General features: G+C 28.5%; 1 protein-coding gene across 1 annotated transcript; it reads right to left on the bottom strand.

The window, feature by feature from the left end:
- Positions 1-5,166: 5,166 nt before the first annotated feature.
- LOC108331584 (NAC domain-containing protein 100) lies at positions 5,167-6,890 on the bottom strand. The gene is made up of 4 exons (XM_052869762.1): positions 6,773-6,890; positions 6,495-6,681; positions 6,148-6,425; positions 5,167-6,052 (listed from the first exon to the last, which is right to left on the bottom strand). The coding sequence occupies exons 2-4, from the start codon at positions 6,679-6,681 to the stop codon at positions 5,459-5,461; spliced, it is 1,059 nt and encodes a 352-aa protein (XP_052725722.1). The 5' UTR covers positions 6,773-6,890; the 3' UTR covers positions 5,167-5,458.
- Between the last annotated feature and the right edge of the window lie 5,624 nt (positions 6,891-12,514).

Here is a 12,514-nt window from a genome sequence, read left to right as displayed (position 1 = left end):
AACACCAGTGTAAATGTGATTCTAATTTTATCCCCCATAATTACAATTTCACATTTACTATATTTTGTAAAAGTAAAAGAATTGTACATTTTTAAAATATAAAAAATTATATAATTTTTTTTTTTGCAAACTTTGAAAACACCCACTAAGAGCACGTCCCAAATTAGCCTTGGCACATGGAGAGTTTGAGGAGGAGATAGTAATGATATCTATAAGATGTGGATGGAAGCAATTTCCCAAGAGTTGACCCTATTAGTTTTGTGGCCTAGTGTAATGAAGTGAAATATTTGGCGTTATGTTAGAGGACTAAGAAGAAATGCAAGGATATGAAAGTTTACCAAAAGAAATTTGTGACATATGCGTTTAGAAGTTTTGTAATGAATAATGACACCAAAAGAATCCACTTATGAGGCACCATTCCCTTCCCAAACAAAACTCCAACTTCCCTTTGAATTGAAGTCCCAATTGGATTTCCCCAAGGTGTGGTTGTGACTTATATCATCTTTTTTTCCATCAAAACACCATTTTCCAATTCACCCCTTTCACATTCACTTTTCCTCAAACCCAATTACATGCTTCCATATTTCCATTGACATGATGAGGTGCATGGGCTAAGATCAATGCCTATAACTTTGTTCAATGACATCCCTTTTACTATTACTTTCATTTATGCATAAAGGGAATGTACTAACTAACCATATAATTTCTTATTCTAGGAAAATGCCCATTTCTTTGAAATGTCTCACTCCCACACCACACTGCAATCATTTTCTGTGGTCACTAGGCCAACCAAACAAGGCTAACATTGACCTTTCACTCTTTTAGTTTCTATTAACCTTCATTATGCTTTTTACACACAAAAAATCTCCATGGATATCTCTTTTTCTGTTCACTGTTTGCATCTTTTATTTTTATAATATTTCCACTTACTTCATTTGGATACCATGCTGCAAGTATACCAATAATAAAACCCCATTAAGTGGCCTTGAAATAATTGACATTATCTAATCATAGTAAGAATCCACATTGTGGTTAACAAACATGATAGCAACATGTGACCACATGATCCCATACACGTAGTTCCCCCATCACCCTTCATTCTTGGACTTCATTCATTTCTTTTCTTCTTTCAATTACTAATCTTTTTCATTCACTTTTTTATGCATATATACAAGGTCGTGTGCAAAAATATTTATATTAAATATTATGTGATCTCTGTTTGGTAAGCCAGTTTCTTCATTTTTCAACTCAAAATGTTTAGATATTAATGATGGTGGTTTGTGAATATTTGTTGATAGACAAAAAGATAAAAGAGTTTTTGTGGAGAGAACAATGATTGGAGTCTGAGTGGGTCATGAAGACCAGAATCACAATAATGGAAATCAATTTTTGCCTTTTGGACTTTTGGATGGCACAGCCACAAGGAAGGAAGCTTTCTCAACTCCATGTATCACAATAATGTTCAATATGTTAAACTATGATAAGTGAATGATATAATTATATATTTCGCCTAATTGAATTTAAATTATGATAAAATCTGAAACATAAAAAAAAAATATTACTTAAAGTGTTCATAAAAAATTCAAAACACATTGCTTTTTTGTACTATATGGTGAACATGGTGGACATACTGACATTGGGCAAGAAAGAGACAACTGCCACATTCTGGTTGGTTTTATAATTCCACTCGAGAAATACTTAAATATTAAATTATTTAATAGATTCTTTTTATCAAAATTGTACTGATTGTTAAAAATCTAATTGAAGTGTTCAACAACGTGTCCTTGATCTCTTTTTATTTTTCTTTCCTACCTGATAACATTAAAATTTAATTTAATTTAATTAACTTTTTAAAAAATCTATTTGTAAAATAATTTTGTGTAAGAAAATATTTTTTATTTATATATTATATATAATTTACTACCTGTCATAATAATAAAAAAATATAAAATACAACAAATAATACTGGGAAATTATTTATATAAACTACATAAATAATATATAATCTATCAGAAAAAAATTAACTACTAAAAAGATTATCATGACTAGATATTATGGACTGGTATGTAATATAATCATAATAAAAACAAAATTTTATTTCATAAATAGTTTACGAGAAAAAAAATTTTAAATTTAAATTTGTTTATATACATCAAGATGATAAATTTTTTTTAAAGTGATGATAAAAAGAATCTTCAAACAAAAATTTTCAATTTTTTAAAGAATTTTACTGTATATAAAATATTATAGATAATAAAGAAATATAAGAAAGAAGAAAAAATGTGATGGGTAGGAGAAATGACAACACTTAGGTGTGGACAGTTAAAAAGGCCTAACTTTCTCCTTCGACTGACATCAGGCGGTGTGGGACACACTGCCACTCCCAATTCTCCTTAGACACTCACTGCATTCCTTACACAACCTCCGAAGCTACAACAATCTCAACTCATTCTTTTTCACTTATTTTCTGTCACCATGCAATAATAAACAAGATTATGTGAACTTGAACATGAATTTACTGGCAGATAACAAAATTTTAATAGTGATTTTTAAAATTTTTGTTGGATAGAATGAAATTTCTTGCTAGTGAAATAGACAAAATTTATTTATAAAAAATACTCAAATATTTATATTGGTAAAAGATTTTAATTTTTTTATAAATATAATGAATATGAATAATTATAAAATAAATATTTATTTAAAAATACTAATTATATTTATATATAATATAAATCGTGAATTTATATTTTTATTAAAATAATATTTATCTTAAGTTTATAATTATTATGTAATTAATAATAACAAAATAATATATCACTATAAATAATAGTATAATATTAAATTGTTAAAATTAATTAGGACATGTAAATATTATTATAATAAACATTTGGAATGATGCACAATAAAAAAACTTAAAAGATTATTTAGACCGTGCTTTCAATTAATCTTAATTAAGTATATTTAACGGGATAGAAACAAAGATGAATATAACACTTCAGCAATCACATCTGTTTAATTAATCCTTCAAGAATATTTCTTCCAAAGAAAATAAAACATCATGGTTTGAATAGAAACAGTATGAAGAAAATTTTTACTGAGGTTGAAAGCGAAAGTTTTACTTTTAACAACCTCATCCTGATTTAATCTACTGATTTTGAGAGCCAGAATGCCCTAGGGCATAGCTGACTAATACGACGATGATGATGATAAGGTAGTTGGTGTTTCTAAACTTATACCAGAATTGCAGCAATCAGAGAATAGAGCCATAAGAGTAATAACACCTCATCGAAAGTAAATTTTTTATTTCAATCTCATTCCTACAGTGAAATATACTAAGAAAAATTAAACAAGTGATAGGGCAATGCAGAAGGGGAGCTAAAAAATTTCAGAAAAGATAAGGGCGTTGGATTGGTCATGAAGAAAATGAAATATTAACAGTTAATCTTTTCTTCAATGTATTTATTTGGTATGAGAGTGAGAGAGAGAAAAACTATATAAAAAAAAAGACAAATTGCAGTATTTTCATGGAGATAAGGATGAAGACGTGCAGGACTCAAAGTGGTGGACTTTTGAGGGGATTTATCATGTGACATAAATGTAAACACCACATGGTACAAATGAGATCGTATATTGTATTTTTGGACAAAATAAGAAAAAGAAGATCAGTGCTCTCATGTCATGCCATTACACCTTAACAACTCAATTCAGATCATACAATCAGAAATGGATGAATTCATAAATTCAAATGAATCAAACAATAAATTATCACATATACAGACAACCCTTCATGTTTCACTAAGGATAAGAAAATTTAACTAATATCAACTAACAAATAATTCTAACCTGTATCAACATAAATAATTATAACAATATCAATTTAAAGGTATTTTTTATCAATATCAACTAAAAAAAATTAATTTACATCACTTGAAAAATTATTTTCACTAATGTTGATTAAAACACCTTGTTGCCATTGATTAGAAAATAATTTTGTCAATAATGTTAACTGACAAATAACCACAACTTGTATATATGAAAAAAATACTAATCAATATCATGTAAAAAAAATTGCAATGACTGCAAGCAAACCTAATTAATTCCAACAAAAAAAAATATTATAATTAACGGTAAAAACACAATTAATATTAACTAAGAAAAATTTAATTAACTTTGGTTGCAAAAATAAAATTAACATTCATTAGAAAAAAGGAAAATGATTACGACAATGTTGAAAATAAAAAATCCTTATCAACTTTAGCGTAAAAGAATCTTAATTAATATAAAAAGTCAAAACAATGATAAGGTCTCGATTATCTGAAGTTAAGATGATGAAAGAAATCACACCCCAAAGAAGTTTATTTTTCTTTTTTTTCATAGCATACAAAAATATGTGTCCAGGAATCAATGTTATAAAATATAGCTGAGTGGAATGCAATTTAATATAAAATAAGAACAATAACCAAAATATATCAGATTAAAAGTGGTAGTATATTAGCTCATATGACATTTTCTATACTTAACCTTACACTTTGATTTTATTTATTTATTTTTTATTGCAGTCGCCATGCCAGTGGTCATGCATGGATTTTGTTACGTGTTGGAGGTTGCACTGGCACAAATAATCTGTTATTGTACCCTCTGACTTTTACCTTGAGTACAAATTAAACCCATCATATTTTCTATTCTGAAAAGCTTTCTTATTAACAACATACAAAACACGGAAAGATTGGTGTGAATTCTGAACACCGCCACTGACGAGATGTGCTAAGATGTTTAGGTAAAACGTTTGAATTTTTGCATTTGATAATGAATCATGGTGTCTTGTCATTAACACACACGCACGTAAACGGAAAGAGAAAGGGGAGAGAAGTTCGGAGTTCAGAGTCATGATTTGCATAGTGAGGTTTGGAGTAGGTAAATGCAGATAAGTTTGTTAACATTTGTCTATGTCAAAGTAAGCTCGTGCACGTGTGTCCAAATAGAGAGAGAGAATTCAGGATTTTCTTTCGTGACCGTACAGCCCCACATTTTAAAACTAAAATTTATGTTATTCAATTCAAACATTAACCGAATCAAGCTCCTTGGTCTTGGTCCTGGTCTCGGTATTAGCTGGACTATACTGATCCAAACCAGAAAGGCAAGATCAACAAGATACGCCACACAATCATTATTTTTAGATCTTAATCCAACAGTCTCATTCCATCATGATTTTCAATCCAACCTCATACAAAATAATCATGTTCTTGCTAATGCAAATGCTAATACCAGCCACAAGCCTAAACCAAGCTAAATAATTTCACAATATTTCTTACACTTATCATATATGGTTCAATACATGTTTTTCGATAAAATCTATACAGAGAAACAACAGTATCAACCCCATCCCACGCTCTTCTTGTTCCCATTCCTTTTTAGATCAAAAGTGGGGCTACTTTCACTTTTCATTGTAGAAGGTCCTTCAGTAATTCCACAAACCATCAAGATCCACCGGAGCAACAGAAACAGAAGGATGATTGTGATTGTCAAAGTGCCTCCTACCCATATCAAAATTTGAAGAGGTTTCAGGATTGATATCGGTAGTAAGACCCGTTTCCTGTGAGACACTGATCATGTCCCTCTCTGACTTGTAACCATTACCATTGTTTTCACACATGGCTCTCAGATTGGTGTGGTCCTGCAGAGAGTAAACAGAACCGGGAAATGTCAAATTAGGCACAGCTTGAACACCTTGAGCAGAGTAGAACGAGGTAGAAGGTGGCATTCTGGGAAGAAAGTCCATAGGATTTGGAGAAACCCCATAAATAGAGTTATTGAGGGAATCAAAGACCCCGTCTTGGTTTCTTTGAACATTAATTGGATTGGAGAAGCAGGGCACGTAAGCCGATTCGTTGAGTGGTTTAGTGTTGCCAATAGAAGGTGAAGAATCCGAAAGGGGTGGAAGAGCAGAAGAACCCAATTCATTGGCCAAAGAGTCCAACCTCATTATCCCAGAAATATGAGTTTTCTTCCCGGCTGAACTTTTCTGAAACACCCTGCAGATCACCCACTCGTTCTGCCACAAAAACAACAACCTCAATCACAGAGAAACCAAAACAAATCCAACCAGAAAAGAAAGAAAGCACGGAGAGAAAGAGGAGAATACCATACCTTTGCAGTTTTGGGGAGGTTGTGAACAGAAAATTTCCCCTCAAGTCTGTACTCGTGCATGACCCAGTTGCTTTTCTCTCCTTTGGGCGCTCGACCTCGGTAGAAAACAAGAGTCTTTTTCATTCCGACCAAAGATTTGCCTCTGAAAATCTCTTTGTCTTTCCCGGTGGCTTTCCAGTAACCGGCTTCAGTGGCCCTGTTGGTTCTCAAGCCAGTAGGGTATTTTCTGTCTCTAACACAGAAAAAGTACCACTCCTTCTCTCCCATTTTGGCTTTCCCTGCAAAAAGGAGAAAGTTATAATTTTATAGAAAAGTGAAGAAGAAGAGATAGGATTGTTTAGACTGACATGGCAATTCCCAAGGCTCAGACTTGTTGAGGTCGACTTCTCCGATGGCCCGAGCGGAGAAGTTGGTGTCAATGACCTTCTTGTAGAGGTAATGGGTTATAAGCTCTTCATCAGTGGGGTGGAAGCGAAAGCCCGGAGGCAAATCCATGTGATGGTCGTCCTTAGAAAGAAGCGAAAGCTTTTCCATCTGAAGAAAAAGAAAGGAAGTGAATGGGATTTAGAAGAGAAAGGGAAGGTGTGAGGGGAAAGGAAAGATAGTAAAAGAGGGTCATAAATACTTGTGTCTTGGAAGGGAGGAAGAAACGTGGAATGTAAGGTAACCTCCTTTGGTTGTTTATAGCCTAAGCCCACTTCTCTCTTCCAACTTTTCTCACATAACAATTTCTTCTCTCTCATCACCCCCTCCTTCCTTAAATTCCATACATCATCATGCTAACCTAAGTAACTAGTTACTACTTACCTACTTTTTCTTATCTTTACTCTCTCTACTTTATCTACATCTCCACTGCATATTCACCAAACACTCAAATCTCACTGCCATTAACCTTCTTCTCATATTCACCAAACTAAACTATACTCTTTTTTTTTAACTCTCATTTTAATCACACACCCACTCAAATCTCCTTCTAACATCACTATACTTCTTTTTCAGATAAATGGTTCAATTTAAGTGGTAAAGGGGCCAAAAACAAATGTTTTATACAATTGGTGAATATTATATTCAGTTTTTCCTTTCACAATCACAAGAGGAAAGAACGATTAGAATGAAGCGAGTAGATAATGTATGTTTTTCCACCAAGAACTTTGCGACTTTCACATAGTTCTTTTTAAAAAAAGATTCTGTACTTTCTTTTGAAAAAAGAAAAAAAAACTCGTTTTATTTTATATACATATATATATGACATATAATCAAAAGAAGAGTATTTGCGAAGCTACAATATTCCCAGCTGTATTAATGCAATCAATAATAGATCATACCAGCTCGTTCTGCATCTTCCTTTTGAAAATCAGTTATCACTTTTTTTGTAATGAAATTACAAATATGGTCTTCAAGATTTATCGTGGACAAACAAGAAACAATAAGATAAATAGTTTCCGAGGTAGATATGGTTTTTGAGAATTAAAAAAAGAAATCCATAATTTCTAAACCACCTTTTTGTCAAAGTTGAATCTTATGTTATGCGTTCGATGTTGAATTTGAAAATTAGTATACACAACCGTGAATTAAGAGACATACAAACTGTGGGAAAGACAAACGAAAAAGCTGTACTTGAATCTTGGATCATCAACTAACTAGTGTCGTTATAACGCCGTCTTTGGCATATGGAACTCAACTCCACCAAACATTATTCTTTTCGAATGGATTTTATGATGTTTATGATAATAATGCATCTTGAGATTGTTAACTTTATTGTAAATTTCAATTTTAACAATTTATAATACATGATTATCCACAATTCTGTCTTCAAAAAAGTATCAATGTAACGTATTATCAACATGATAGAAAAAGTTCGAACGTGTCTTATCGACATTATATTATGCCATAGCAAACATAAAGTAATATACGTAAAAATTAAAAATTTAATTACAATGTCTTGAAGTGCATGTGTAATTAGAATGTCGTGTACGATAATAATGTTTTTTTTACAATAACTGTTTAGATTAAGATTTATTTAAAGCAATATTTATGTAATTTTTACATTAACGGTGCATGAAAACCAAACTTTATATATGAAAAGAAAATGTTAGTGAAAGCGTCTATTTGCATTAGGGTTGGAATTTGGTGCAGTTGCAAGTAAAATGAGAATAGAATATATAAAACATTTCCTAATTACGAGTGTGCTTGTTTTACAGACTAAAAATATATTTTTGTAAATGTAAATTTAGAAATGTAATATTCTAATTTTTCTATGTTGTTATAAGCTTTGGAAAATTATTTTAATATTGTTTTTCAATTTTAGGAAAGCGGGCATAACATGATTTTTATACTTAATATTGCCTAAATAATGGGTGAGAGAAATACATTCCAAAAATTCTTTTCTAACTCACATTTTTTTACTATAATTCTTATTGATTATCTTTTACTAATTAACTTTAATAGTTAAAACTTACTTTTTGGTGAATGTCAGTTTAGAGTTTTTAGACCTCACATGAAGAACAAACCAAATTGTTTATCATTTGAGAAGGTGTTTTTTCCGCCACTAATAATGTGCAAATGTTTTAAGAAAAAAAAAATGGGAGAGGAAGAGATGAAAGTAACAGATAATATAATAAAAGAAAGAAAAAAGATATAAAACGACAATCCCCATTATAATCACAAAAGGACGCGAAATAATTAGTAGTTTAGGTTATATTATACAGGACAAATATTTATTTATATATAATTATAATATAATTTATAATAAGTGAATATTTTCAAACATAAATAGTATATTTTAAATATATAATAAACAATTAAATTATATTATATCATTTTAAAATTAAATAGATATTTAGATTTTTTTTGTAAAACATGGTCACGTGATAATGAAAAAAAGAATGTTACGTATCCTTAGCTGCAAATATTAAAAAATTATATTAATTCTCTAAATTGGGGAATTTTTTTAATAGCATAAAAGTAAATAATAATAATAATAATAATAATAATGATAAAAAGAAAACAAATTAGATTTTAATAGTGTATAATATGAGCATAATCAGTTATATATCAACTAGTCGAGAGAGTTATCACATTAATCTGATAAAATATTGACGAGACAAATAAAGTTGTAAGGTAATTGTAATTATTAGTTATTATATTTAATATCAGAATAATCGAACATTTTCTGATTTAAGCATCGAAATACTTAAAAGATATCATTTCAAAGTTGTAGATCGAGCAATCATTAATTCAAATTGAATAAAACAGAGAATATAACAAAATGAAGAGAGAAAAAAAATTTGGAAATCAAGTCACCTTAAATTAATAGTAATCAATCAATCAAGCAGAAACAAATAATTTATTCATCACCATACCAACTATAATAAAAAAATATTAATTTGAATATGATTCTCACCATAGTGTCATTAATAGAAAATCAAACGTAATTTAACTAGAAATATGTTTTTAATTTCAATTAGAAAGTACATTTTAATTACTAAAATATTTTGATTATATCTTTATATAAATTCAATATGTATTTGAAAAGAGTCAAAGTAACGTATTGATGCTATATAGAATCAATCTGTGAGATATTATTGACTTGGGTGGTTGCAAAATGATAGGTGAATTCCTTTGTCTTTCATAAGCAAATTTGTCTAATATGTAAGATCATGCATAACCACTTCGACCAACTTTTCATATTACAAAATTACTATTTCATTTTTTTTCATTATATTTTAATAATGTCAAAATTAGATACTGTAATTGAGATAGGTTATGAGAGTCATAATGTTAATTCCTTAAAAAAATACCTGAATGTCTCGAAAATTTTAGTTTATTTATATGTTTTAAGTTTATTTTCTATATTTTGTAATATATTACCTCTAACAAGACTAATAGATCATGAAGCTTGAGTTTTGCTATTAGTAAACACTTTGTAAATTACTCTAAGTTTTTATTGCAATCTTGTTTTCTATTTGTTGCACCTAACCAAAATTTCTGGCCTCATGAGAGTTTTTTTTTTCATGATCATATATATGACATCTATCACATGTCAAATTTGGCATTGATTGAGAATAGGATCTAACAACATGTAACCCACTACACTTAAAACATTTAACACCAAATTGTGACTTATAATTAGGTTTTTCCACTCTTACATTATTGAAATTTAGAAAAATGTTTCATTTTTATCTCCACATTTACATCTATTTCTAAAAGGTTTTCCTACTTAGAGGTTTAGCAACTCAATTACTACTTTTTAGATTATCCACCATCTTTGTCTTCTTCATAAAACAATAAATTATTTAATGAACATAGAAATTACTACCTTTTTAAGCTCTTGTTTCAACCAATACTCAAACTTTTTGTATCTTTAAGTCTTCATCATGTTTTTGGTATAAAATCTAGCTATATATTTGAACTTAGTAGCATACTGAATAAATAAAAAAAATTCTTGTTTTAGTTGTATGAGCTAAAACTTTTTTGCATGATTATTAAAAGTATACATTATAACAAAATTTTAGTATGTACTTAACCAAGTTGAGATTATCACTTTTTTCAACTAATTTCGTTAAAATTGATGATAATTTCATAAAAAAAATTCTTTAAAATAAAGAATAACTTACTCAATTTGAAAATTTGATTAGATAGAAATTATATTTGCTTTATCAACTATTGTGAGGTGTAATTAAATTCTGAAAATGATGTGGTATGAAATGATGAAATTATATAGAAATTAGAAAGAGAAAAGAAATAAATAAAAAAAGTGAAAAAAGAGAGGGATCAGTGCACACTTTTATATTTATGAATATTCAGTTATAAATTATGTAATCTTTATTCTATGAATTTTAAAATTATACAATTTTTATGTTTTCATTAACTGATAACCAAATTGGTAATTTTTTACCCATTGTAACGATTTTGAGGTGACTTTCACCAAATAGCGATAATTTTTTATATATATATAACTAGTATATTGTTGGAAATAGTTAAATAAGGGATGTAAATAGAGGAAAGTTATAGAGATACAAAAGAGGAAGTAAGAAAGAGAAGGAAAAAGAAAAAAGAAGAAGAGTAAATAAGAGATAGAGATAATTATATTATGCAAATCTTAGTATTCAATTTTAAATTTTGTAATCTTAATTCTAAGAATTTTAAAATTATACGATTATGTATTTTTTTCATTAAGTGACTGTCAAATTGGTAATTACGTACTGATTGTAACTGGTTTGAGATGACTTTCACTTCTTAGTGAGACAATAATTTTAGATAACTAGTATATTGTTGCAAATAGTTAAATAAACAGATTTAGGATAAAAAAATGGTTTGAAAATTATAAATAAATTATGTTAATCGAAAGCATGTTCACTTAAATATAAAAACACACAAAAAATAGTGATCGTTTTTATTTTGTAAAAAGTGATTTATTATTTGGTAACCATTAGCTAATGGTATTAAAGTAATCTACTCATTTTGATATTAAAGTCACAGTAACGAGAGTTTAATTTCTAATGAAGTATCATCAAGTGTTAATGAAGTAATTTCCAAAAAAGATATTGTTGCATGTTACATCAATTTCATCAACTCTCAAAACTCTTTAACCTAGAAATTAAGGAGTGAATTGGATTCGAAAAAATGACTGGTGAAATTGTAATGTTTTAGATATTTGAATAAATTATTTATTTAAATATTTTTATTAAATATTAGAAAATGAACTTTAAATAAAATATAAGAATAAAGTTTATATTAGAATTTAGTTATTTTTCTAATAATATAAAATCTTTATCATATGAATTTCATATATTTTTTATTTTTTTTACATTAAGTTAAAATTATACATACATGCGCGCGCGCGTTATGAATTAAATGTAAGCTAAATTATTGTTGTTATTACTATTTATGACATTGTATATATTATTATATTATTAGTCTTTAATTTAATTGGTGAAGTTGTTACTCGTATACTTTTTATATTTTAAAATTTTTGACAAGTCAAAGACAACTTAATCTGCAGAGATTTATTGTATTATTACAAAAACTATCACAAAAGTCTAAAAAGACAATAGAAATTTATGACTCACAATTACTACTAAATGTCAACATTTTATTTATAAAATATCATGTCTAATTTAATGAGGCTTACCACTTTGTGATTGAGTAACCATAAGAATAAACATTAAATTGAAAAAATAGTGACAAAACTTTTATTTTGAAAGTGAATAATATTTTGGAAATGCAATATTTAATTATAATAATATTATTCAATAGACTTAGAATTGAAATAACAGTATCCATTATAAAAGGAATTATGGATGAGTAAGTTTTTTAATAGAATGAAAAATAATTTATCTTAAATGTTGATTAAATGTCACTTAGA

This window comes from Vigna angularis, chromosome 1 (genome assembly GCF_016808095.1).
Source record: "Vigna angularis cultivar LongXiaoDou No.4 chromosome 1, ASM1680809v1, whole genome shotgun sequence".
NCBI lineage: Eukaryota > Viridiplantae > Streptophyta > Magnoliopsida > Fabales > Fabaceae > Vigna > Vigna angularis.
This window is presented reverse-complemented; position numbering and strand designations above follow the sequence as displayed.